At 34.8% G+C, this 12,345-nt stretch overlaps 1 protein-coding gene across 17 annotated transcripts in view; it reads right to left on the bottom strand.

Moving 5' to 3' along the window:
- The window catches only part of LOC127853111 (phosphatidylinositol 4-kinase alpha-like), a 190,812-nt gene that overhangs the window by 84,709 nt on the left and 93,758 nt on the right, over window positions 1-12,345 (bottom strand). For 13 of the 17 annotated variants that reach the window (XM_052387420.1, XM_052387411.1, XM_052387427.1 and 10 more), the window contains 4 exons: window positions 10,344-10,444; window positions 7,911-8,161; window positions 6,925-7,020; window positions 4,086-4,190 (listed from right to left, as the gene is read on the bottom strand). In XM_052387420.1, coding sequence (XP_052243380.1) covers window positions 4,086-4,190; window positions 6,925-7,020; window positions 7,911-8,161; window positions 10,344-10,444 — 553 coding nt within the window. Of the gene's footprint in view, window positions 1-146; window positions 162-4,085; window positions 4,191-6,924; window positions 7,021-7,910; window positions 8,162-10,343; window positions 10,445-12,345 lie in introns of all 17 variants that reach the window. The other 4 variants (XM_052387376.1, XM_052387440.1, XM_052387449.1 and 1 more) reach the window with 2 other exon arrangements.

The following is a 12,345-nucleotide window of genomic DNA, read 5'->3' as shown; positions in this document are numbered from 1 at the left end:
TTATTTGCTTTAACTATATTTTGAAATGATGTGAATTCTCAGATTGACCATAAGTAATAAGACTTATATATTAATGGTGCATAATTCTTTCCGTAACAAGTCTGATAAACAAGACTAATTGCACTATGACTGCAGAAAATTATTACCTATCATCTGCCTGCCTAATAAACCAAGTAAACACACATTGATAGTAGGAAGGGTTTGACTCTCATCAAAAATCAACCATTAATGCTGAGAGGTAATAGCAACTGAATAACCAACATGCTGGTTGAGAGTCTGGTGCTACCAACCCGGGGAATGCCTGTATAAGGGATGCAGCTATCAATAAGGGTTGAGCTTTTCATAATTTATGTGATGCTTACATATCACTAAGGTTCGTGTAAAACAAAAGAGCATCCAGGAAATTTGATAGGAATGTGGAGTATGGGTAAATACAAATGAGTCCTATCTGGGAAATGATAGGAATGTGGAGTATGGGTAAATACAAATGAGTGCTATAGGAATGTGGAGTATGGGTAAATACAAATGAGTGCTATCTGGGAAAACCAGGCTTAACCCTTTCAGCGCGGGAACCAAATTTTGAAGGCCTGTGCAAACAGTTTGGATCCAGATGAGACACCACAGAACGTGGCGTCTCATCAGGATCCAAACTGTTTGCTATTCTGATAGTATTTTTGGGGGAAAAAACCCGAATAAATGCTAATTTTAGAAATTCTGCAGACGACATTTTAGCAGACGACAAATTTCCCAGCATGCAAAGGATTTAATGCATGTGTTTAATGCATCCTCCATGATAAGCCAGTGCTGTACTTACACAGAGACAACCCTATGAAATTCCATACAAGAGGAATGTTGCATTACCCACATCCATTCAGCACATTTCTTTGTTTAAGGAGAAGTCAAAGCTGCACTAAACTGATCTACTGTTCTACGAAATTTGCAAGCATCCAAACAATGAAGTGAGTGAACAAAATTAACATAATAAAAATAGCACATGATAAAAAATAGTATTCATATTAATTGAGTATTTCTGCCAAACATATGTAAAGCTTTATATAATTCTTATAATGACCTCTTAATACATTTACCAGACCAAGTGTTTGTCTCTCAATATTGTTAGTGATTGTAAAAAACACACCATGACTTCTGCAAATATTTTGTTTCTTCTGTTACTCATATGTGACAAAACAACTGCAGAGTGTGGTTGTGCACAAGTTGTGCAATTCTGTAAGCTTTCATTCCTTGAGGCCTATTGTCAACAATCTACGCCCACCATGCACAGCCAGTTTCTTCAGTCCATTGAATAAAATCTTATTCGTTTTCAAGGATCAGTCCTATTGTCACTTTGTCATTTTGTTGCACTTCATGTCAGAAAGTCAATCAATGCCTATTGACTTTATATACATTTGTACTTATTGAAACTATTCTGCTGAAATGTTTAAGTTAAAAACTGCTCAGTGAAATATATTAGCCGTAATATTGTAACTGATTCGAAGACGCTTAATAAAAGGGGGATAATTGCTAAAGATACACTCAAACAGCTAAATGCTGCAATTATTTATCAAATGGTCAGAGCAAGATTCATCATGATTGAGCTAATAATGTGACTTCCAGACAAATCATAATGTTTTAGTTCAGCCACATAATGAAAAATTCAATGCCCCGTGACTGCCATCACTTTCAATGAATCGTAAAGTTCGAACTCAACAAAGATATTATAAGAAACAATGGCCTGACCAAGTTTCATGAAGATTAGGTATATATTAGGCATCTTGACTGCACAGACAGTAAATGTTGATGACGGGAGTCACACAAAAGACAATGGACAAAAAGAAATGTGTTTGTCAGAAACACTATGTCCCCTTGTGCGCCGCTTTGATTTAGTTTTTTTTACCTTTGACCTTGAAGGATGACCTTGACCTTTCACCACTCAAAATGTGCAGCTCCATGAGATACACATGCATGCCAAATATCAAATTGCTATCTTCAATATTGCAAAAGTTATTGAAAATGTTAAAGTTGGCGCAAACCAACAGACCAACCAACCAACAGACAGGGCAAAAACAATATGTCCCCCACTATAGTGGTGGGGGACATAAAAAGGTGATTACATATCTTCCCCAAGAACATGTTGTGCTCATGTGAGCTAAAAATAAACATCCTAAAATAATGATGACTCAAAAATGAATCTAAAAATAGCTGTTTATTAAAGGTTTCTTAGGAGTGGCAAATCCGACAAACATCAGATCAAGGAATTGTGGCCTAAGTGAAAAACACTTTATTGATGAATAATTAAAGTGTGTGACTTAGTAATAGTTTGTCTTATAGTCCATGAATTGTTCCAGTTGTGTTTTATGTATAAGCTTTGAATTGTAGTCCAAAATATTTTTCAAAGTGCTGAACAATGAGTAATTAGTCCACAGATAACTAGAGCTGTAAAATAACAACACATTTGGCTAATTTTGCATGGTTGTCAGGGTTTCTAACATGTTTTCCAACTCAGACTCTTATTAGTGTAAATCAATGAAAAAAGCACTTTTGCGGTAAATTACTAAAATATAAATGAATACAATGTTTTATGCTCACCCTATTTTGCAAATATAGCTTGTTTACAAGTGAACCTAAATGTCAGCAATGTTGAAATGCAAAAAACTCAAGAAAGTGTTGATCACCGAAAATAAAAAAATGTCTTACACATCTACATTTTATAGTTATGACATATTGAAAGTTAATTTATTTGGACGAAAAATGGTGATTAGTTAACTCGAGACATTTATAACATTATAAGTGAAACAACTGACAACTCAAATATACGCCCCCAAACTATTGACCAGAAAATATATTGCTATTGTAAATAGCAGTTCATAAACTGAGACCTTTACCGCACATCTGCAATTCTTCGTAAAGGCTACATAATGTGCATATCAAGTATCATTTTTTAATCCGGCTTTTCTGTACCTTGGTTGAATGATGTTGAAGAGTATGTATGCTATTCATACACAAGTAATGCAAATAATAATGGTGGTTTTATTTCCCTATACAATACTTAAAATGTTCTTTATAAATGTATACAATATTTCGAAGATAAAATAAGACATAAATAGTGCTTATTTAACTGGCCATACTTTCTGATGAACTTTTTTTCAACAAATGAGTAATTATTTATGATTTTTACAATACTTATCTTTGTAACGAAAGTAGCAATTAAGTGTTGTTGTGTTGTTTTTTTTTCCTTTTAATTACTCCATAAATGACTGCCCAATACTTCCAGCAAAACATAATTGAAGTATCATAAATTTTGTACAAATAACAGATATTTTTATGCAATCTGTGGATAATGACACCATGTTGTTAGTTAGAAACTGCAAAGCCAATACCTGATCATAAGCAGAACACCAGTTAGTGCTTGTGCTCCATAAAGGGTCTATTAAACACCAGATCATGAATGCTCAACAAAAGGCGACCAGATTGTTGAAAACAATTAAATTCATACAAAAACACTTGTAAAAAAATGGCCTAAATGTTCTACAACTTAGTTGTTATTTTCAGACATACACCGGGTACAGGATCAAGTGAGTTGTTACGTGTTGCATGTAAGGGATCTATCAACTTGTTATTTGTTTTCATCCGTATTTGTTTCAGTACTTTACATTAATTCTAAAACATATTTAATTTGGTCTTTATTTTTTGTTAAAAAAGGTCACAAAGATGTGTGAACTAGAGAGATTTTTATGGTAACTGCATAAATACTGCGCACATTGTGTTCAATACCAACACCAACACGAGTAAAAAACCTTGCCAATTCTTAGAAAAGCTAATCATTAACCAATGATCATGTGAGATAATGAAGAAATCTCTAGCCATCTATTATATTAAAGTAGAGCAGAAAAGCAAAGATACATAGTCTGGGATATTGTATTAGTTCAAAACAATAACTTGGGTTTTCATTTTAGTATTTTTATGAGGTTTTCAAATGGAGCCAATTAAAAATGAAATTAATAACACAATATCCCCAGACTATTCTTGTATTATATCACTCCAGGTTACAAGCTCTGTTCCATATACACATCAAATAAAGCCTTTGCCTTTCCACATCCGCTCGCTTCATATTTTGAGTATTTGGTCGTAAAAACTTCATGACGACACGTATCTGGCTCCAGCGTTCCTCTGCATTCTTTGTATCTGTGCTCCTAGTTAATGTGAAATCATAAGTATGCATCTACAAACAGAACATGCATTACTTGCATCACCTTTATTGCCAGTTATTATATTGGGCCAAGATTATTATGTGAACTTTACAGTATATTTCTCCAAACAAAAGCCCATCTTATCACATGTCCCAGTCCCTACCTCCCAATAACAAGTGTAGACTGAAGTTTAGAATTGAGAGACTTTACAGTTTCAGACTTTCTTCTAGACACATTGTTCATCAACTGGCAATTGTACAAGCTACAACAGAGACATGCATGGGCAACACAAAAAGAGTAGAAAGTAAATCACATTCAATCTAGATATTAACCTATCTTGACCCATGCATACAACTTATAATAATAAACTTTGAATGCATGGAATTTCTAATACATTTTGCTATTATCATTTCAGAGTAATATGTGTAATTACATTACTTTTTTTCACAATACAAAGGCCCCTTCAAGGTTTAATACATACAGTTGCAATGATAGCTCTTATTTGATTTGAATAACTTCAAGCGTTGACTTCAAAACTGAATTGAAGTGGGCTGTTACATACATGTAGCAAACTTTATACAAGAGCACCGCATAACGGGTGCCTCGCTCGGCTGCGAAAGCTTGTCAGATTTTTTTTTATAGAGGTCACAGTGACCTTTGACCTAGTGACCCAAAAATGGGTGTGGCGTGTAAAACTCATCAAAGTGCATCTACATGTGAAGTTTCAAAGTTGTAGGTGGAAGCACTTTGATTTTAGAGCCAATGTAAAGGTTTTAGCACGATGCCGGCAGAAGACATGACACGACAACTGGCTATGACAATAACTCGGGTTTTCTCCGAAAACAGCCTTGCTAATAACATATGTGTCTTGTTTTGTGAAAGCTGGTCATAAAGCATGTGCGTAAAGTATCGTCCCAGATTAGCCTGTGCAGTCCGCATAGGCTAATCAGGGATGACTCTTTCCGCCTAAACTTGATTTTCAGTAGGGAGGGACTTCCTTGAAACTAAAAATACCATAAAAGCGGAAAGTGTCGTCCCTTATTAGCCTGTGCACAGGCTAATCTGGGATGACACTTTATGCACATGAATTAAGCCCAGTTTTCTCAGAACAAGACACATATTGTATAAAGCAAAGGGTAAGCTCAAGCTTGCAAAAGACAATTCTAATTACAAATGGGTGTGCATACTTATTTTTAAGAATGACTTCTACCATATTTTTAATTATTGGTATTTTAGTTAAACTTGTATCTGATTTATTTATAGTGAATTAACAATACAGCGAAAGGAAGTCTTCATTTACATAAATAGGGAGAATGAAATCTGTCAGATGCATTTGCTGCTGTAGCATACATTTTATCCACTGTTACAAAAATCCCACAACAGTTTGAAAGAATCAAAATAACAATTATAATAAAATACTAGTGAGAATCTGACACAAAATCCATGGTTTCATCCAGTAAAATATTTTGTCTTGGCTTGAAGATATATTTTAATATCCTAAAAACTGCATAGGCTAAGCTTGATTAAGACTTGAATGAATGAGCATGTAACAAAACCATCATACTATCATACTTTTATCTTTACCCTTTACAAACCTTAGAATAAATGAATTGTTAAGGAAAGCTACAAAATAAAAGTTTATTGTGTTGCACAAATTATATACCCTTAAATTGACAAACAATACTTTACTTTTTTACTTGAACAATATTGCACCCATACATATGTATAAAGAAGAAGCAAAAATGCTTTTTTTCTGCCCAATATTGAAAGCAACCAAGGCATGGATAATCTGAAACCATGATCCAGTAGGCATAGCAAAAGAAATAAAGACTTTAAACATAACAAGTTAGCAAATCTTCATGCATTAATATTAATAGAAAATAAAATATACCAAACATTTTTCTCTAACAAAAACTATCATTGAGCTCTGAGACATTGAACTATGGCCTGTTAACCACTTCAGATGGGGGCATACATATATTATGAATAGTGGGCTTATAGACTTTTGAAGGTTATCTAAAGCTGCAACAAGAAATTAATTAAACCACGAGGCACATCAACAGTTAACTATTTACATTTGTATGACTATGTATGCACAATAAGTTTAGAATAACACATGTGTATAGGTTTGTTGATCTGATTAGCAGTATTTGAAAATGTATCATTTACAAATTACATGTAATAAGTCTAAAGCATTTAAGTCTTCAGGTCATGAATTTCAAGCACAACAAAATTACCAAGCCATACAACTTTTTATTATGCTGAATGTAAGTAAAACTCATGAATAAAACGTTTTAATCACTAAAACTATTACTGAAATGCTAATTGTGGCAACTGCATATATAAGAGATCAATTGAAAATTATCTACAATAAACAATTATGTTGAAACATAAATTGAAAATATCTGAATGAAAACTGTGAGTAAATGTTGCCTGTTTCTGAGGCAACTACTCAAAGATCTTGACTTATATTTCATGAATGTAGGTCATACTGTGCATGTGCTGCATAATTGCAACTGACAACATTTGGTGACGATTTACCGACAGTAGTTGAGATTTAACTGTTCCATCAAAGTTTTATGGTTATATTTATAGGTAAAAGTGAAGCTCAAACTAAACAGTACATTGTATTGTTTTAAGGTTTGCCTAACTTTCACTGATAGTCTACACAATTTTTGTTGTGAGATACTAGCAAGTAAAAGTAAAGAACCAACAGCATGCTATAACTTGTATGTACCTGTCACTCATTTCTGCCCTGTACAGCCTGTTGGACACTGAGGCTAGGAAGGCCTGAACACAGGACGGGTCCACTGTCTGACCCGCCTTCAACGCCCTAAAACATAGTTTTGCCAATTAAGACACAAATACTAAAGGGCCGCACTTTGTGAAAAGGACGCTTAATGAATGGAAGTTAAGTGTCATTCTAGATTACCTTTGCCAAGATATTATTGGGAAAAATGTTGTGAACACATTTCATGAAGATTGGGCAATGAATGTGGTCTCTAGAGAGTTCACAAGCTTTTTCCTAAACTTTACCAAGTACATAGTTTTGACCTCTAACGAGTCACTTGAAAAGAAGGTTGAGGTATAATTGGGAGAAATGTTCTGATAAAGTTTCATTAAGATAGGGCAAGTAATGTAGCCTCTAGAGTGCTGACAAGCTTTGCCTTAAATTTGACAAAAATTTTCTTACCCCAGTTTGGGACTCCACCAAGATATCATAGGGACAAATAGTCAATCTGATTCTGATGAAATTTGAATTTGAATGTGGCCTCTAGATTGTTCAAACGCTTTTACTTTAATTTGAGTATGTAACCTAGTTTTGATCCAACATGACCCAATTTCAAACTTAGCCATGATTTCGTAAGAACAAATGTTCTTACCAAATTGCTTATTTTCACATTCAAAATAAGCTGAGATTTTATTTTGAGACAAATGATCTCATGAAGACTACTGAGTAACAAGTGTGGCCTCTAAAGTGTACAAAAGGTAAATGTTTGTGATTCATGACGGACAACAGGCCCTCATACTGAGCACATTGTGTTCAAGACAGCTCAAAAAGGTCAATATAATTGTGATGATAACATTTTAGTAATACATGTTTATACATTACGGAAGCGGTAACATGATAACTGTTTCCATGAATATTATCTTATTCTTCCATGAGAATGAAACATGAATTCATCAAGTGTTTCCTTCTTGGGATAACGATGCATATCTCACCTGCAGATATTCATGATGGCACAGTCCAGCACGTTCTGTAGGACTTTTGTGAGCCTGTCTGAGGGTTCAGGCCTCCTTTGACTGGCGCGGGTCTCGTCTGACACCGTGATCGTGATGTTGTTGCGTGTGGCTGGGTTGGCGTACTTGTTTAGCTTGCTCAGGATCGGGGATGGCGTGACAAGGAAATCTCTCAGGGAGGAGACCATGGAAGACGCAAGCTGCGGGAACTTTACAGCCAGCTTGCCCAGAGACTGCATGGGATATTCAATGTGTCATGAGTTGTAATTGTATGTTTGGATTGTTTAGCCACCTTTAACAGTATTTCAGTAATATGAATGTTTGTTTGTTTGTTTGGATTGATCATGTTTTCAAAACATTTTCGTTATATCATGTTAGTTAGTTAAAGTAAACACACTTTCTCTTGTTAAGCTGATGACAAAAATGCATATTCTAATTGATTCAGATGTAAGTGCAAAATGGCATTAACAATTATTTGATGACAAAAAGCAACATTCCTAACCTACATTTGAACCAAAATACTCAGATATGTAGTCCAGCATTTAAACAACTGATATAGCAGGTAAATTTTCAAATGTAAATATAATGTAATCAGAGCTCCAGATAAGAGGCGTATCTGCGTATTTACGCATAAAAAAATATAACAAGAGCACCGCCCTGCGGTTGCAGCTTGCTCATCTATTTTTCTTTTTAAAGGTGAAGGGACCTATCTCAATACTTCAATCACAAAGGAGGGAGGGGTGGGGTGGAGAGGGATGTATAGTGTGGGGGTGTGGTCATTTATTACATTATCTTCCAAAAATAAGAAAAAAATGCAAAAAATAATAATTTTTTTTTGGGGGGGGGGGGGGGATTCTTGGGTGGGATGGTTGGACGGTATTTCAAAAATAAAGTAATACAAATAAATATTTGTGTTTTTTAACCATGTTTAAAAAAAACAATTGGGGGGGGGGGGTCGGGGGGGTTATAGTGTGAGGGTGTGGTCATTTATTAGATGATCTTTAAAAAAAAAAAATAATAATTGGGGGGGGGGGATTCGGGGGGGGGGGGGGGGGGGGCGTGGGGGATGGTTTGGGTAGAGTCTATTGTGGTATGTCAGGTAAGAGATGTTTTGTCAAAGTATCAATCAAATCTGATCGTAAATAAAGAAGTTGTGGCAATTTTAGCAAAATTTAATAATTTGACCTCGAGAGTCAAGGTCATTGAAAGGTCAAGGTAAAATTCAACTTGCCAGGTACAGTACCCTCATGATAGCATGAAAGTATTTGAAGTTTGATACTTTAGACGTAAAGTGGATCTTAACACAAAATTTAGACATATATTCAAAGTTACTCAGTCAAAAACGAGCCATAATTCTGTCAAAATGACAACCAGAGTTATGCAACTTGTCCTGTACTGTCTCCTTATGGTAGCTTTGATACTTATGGAATAAAATGGACCTAAACACAAAACTTAACCAATTTTTCAATTTTCTAAGTATAAAAAGGGCACATAATTTTGTCAAAATGCACGCCAGAGTTATCTAACTTTGCCTGCCCAGTCCCCTCATGATAGTAAGTAAGTGTACCAAGTTTGAATGCAATAGCTTTGATACTTTATGAGAAAAGTGGACCTAAACACAAAACTTAACCGGACGCTGACGCCGATGCCAAGGTGATGACAATAGCTCATATTTAAAAAAAAAAAATAGACGAGCTAAAACGCATTAAAAATCGGCCTAGTACATAACAAAACGCTTAACAAATCTTGGTATGTATTTTAAATCGATTAAAGTGCGTAACCGGTTAACCAATAATCCAGTTAAGTTTTTAGTGTAAGTGAACATTTGAATCAAAAGTAAGTCAATCAAAATAAGCTTGTAATAAAAATGGCGGCCCATCATGTTTGTGGATCAAGAAGTGACATTTTAAGCAACTTGTGGGAATATTTTAAAGAAAGTCTGTTCATATCGTCATTTTAAATATGTTCTGTTTTAATAATATAAATAACAAATAATAATACTATTTCTAGATTAAACACGCATTTTACTTTTTCCGTTTTCTATGGAAATGGAAAATACCTCTAAATATTCCTAACCCTTTATGGCTGAAACAAAGAAGTAAAATACACATTGACAATAATATCAGGGGGTGAAATACCCTTTAGATTAAATCCTTATCTGGAGCTCTGAATGTAATATACAAACAATTATGCAAATATGTATTGCTTGTGAACATAAAATTAGTTTTAACTAACAGTTGGACTATTTTTAGATAAAAACTAATATCATCATGCACAGTTATATTTTTGCACAAATGATAATTGAAATCAAAGTAGGACAATACATTTCAATACATTCCTAGTCAAAAATGTTAATGCTGTAATTTTCTTGTAAATACACAGCAATGTCTATGGTTGACTCTAAGACGGCAGTACCTCGAGACAGACAAGCAGGATTGGAGCATGAGACAGAAGCAGTTTCTTCTCTGTGTTGGATGATATCTTCTCTGTCAGCTTGTGGCACAGGTTCTCAGCATCTGGTTTAACACAACGTTTTAGACCAAGTTGTATGTTATGTTGTTTATGTGTAATGAATTTAACATGGTTACAAATAAAGCAACATAATTAAAAACAAGAGCACTGCATAACGGGTGCCACGCTCAGCTGCAGGTGCAGTTTTGAATAAATGAAAGCTTGTCAGATTTTATTTTTTTTAAGTCACAGTGACCTTGACCCTTGACCTAGTGACCCAAAAATGAGTGTGGCATGTAGAACTAATCAAGTTGCAGCTACATATCAAGTTTCAAAGTTGTAGGTTGAAGCACTTTGATTTTAGAGACAATGTTCAAAACCTTAACAAAATGTTAAGGTTTTAGCATGACGCGGACGTTGGACGATGAGCTGGCTATGACAATACCTCGGGTTTTCTCAGAAAACAGCCAAGCTATTAACTGGCCCTGATTTCTGAATATTTTAAAGTCTGTTTTATCAGGATTATCAAACATTAATGTTTACAAGTTGTAATAAAAAAAACAAACATTTTGTTATTAAACTATTCCAAGCTTTATATAAAAATTTGATAAACAAGATGTGTTTGTGAAACACAATGTCCCCCTATTTGATGTTTGACCTTAAAGGATGACCTTGACCTTGTGAAGGATGACATTGACCTTTCACCACTCAAAATGTGCAGCTCCATGAGATACACATGCATGCCAAATATCAAGTTGCTATCTTCAATATTGCAAAAGTATTCATAAAATAAGCGATTTGGGCCACATATATTTGACCTCTGACCTTGAAGGATGACCTTGGTCTTGACCTTTCACCACTCAAAATGTGCAGCTCCATGAGATGCACATGCATGCCAAATATCAAGTTGCTATCTTCAATATTGCAAAAGTATTTATAAAATAAGCGATTGGGCCACATATATTTGACCTCTGACCTTGAAGGATGACCTTGACCTTTCACCACTCAAAATGTGCAGCTCCATGAGATACACATTCATGCCAAATATCAAGTTGCTATCTTCAATATTGCAAAACTATTCATAAAATGAGCAATTTTGGCCACATATATTTGACCTCTGACCTTGAAGGATGACCTTGAAATTGACCTTTCACCACTCAAAATGTGCAGCTTCATGAGATACACATGCATGCAAAATATGAAGTTGCTATCTTCAATATAGCAAAAGTTATTGCAAAATGTTAAAGTTGGCGCAAACAGACCAACAGACAGACCAACAGACCAACAGACAGGGCAAAAACAATATGTCCCCCACTACTATGGTGGGGGACATAAAAACCAACAACCTAAACAATATTTAAACAAAAACATCAACTTAAAACCATTACATAAGGCCTTCATAAAAGCCTCAACTTAAGCCAGTTGTTCTTAAAAAGAACTTGATACTTATTGAGAAATAGGGACCTACAGTTTATCATTCCAAGGCTAGCAGCTTTTGGATATAAGGGATCTTACCTAAAAGACTGTGCAAGTCAAATCTAATCCTTTGCATTTAATTGTTTTTCTTAAGACATTTTATTTCTTCTTTAAATGCAATAATGCAATGTATTCACTTATCATAAACTCAATACAAGAGGTGTGTTTGTCAGAAACACAATGCCATATAATTGACCTTTAACCTTGAAGGATGACCTTGACCTTTCACCACTCAAAATGTGCAGCTCCACGAGATACACATGCCAAGTATCAAGTAGCAATCTTCAATATTGCAAAAGTAATGGCAAATGTTCTGAGCATGCTTCATGCACATTGGACAAAAATGTGACTTCTAGTGTTCACAATATTTTACTGTAGTCATATTGCCTCGCCCCCTCGCTACCATGCCTTTTAATGAACAGGAACTGTTTTTCAATGGCCTCATATGAAAATATGTTGTGAGTTAGTTTCATGAAAATTTGACAAAAAA

The sequence above is a fragment of the Dreissena polymorpha genome, chromosome 1 (assembly GCF_020536995.1).
Source record: "Dreissena polymorpha isolate Duluth1 chromosome 1, UMN_Dpol_1.0, whole genome shotgun sequence".
Lineage (NCBI taxonomy): Eukaryota > Metazoa > Mollusca > Bivalvia > Myida > Dreissenidae > Dreissena > Dreissena polymorpha.
Note: the sequence above shows the minus strand (reverse complement) of the source record. Positions and strands in the feature narration are given on the sequence as shown.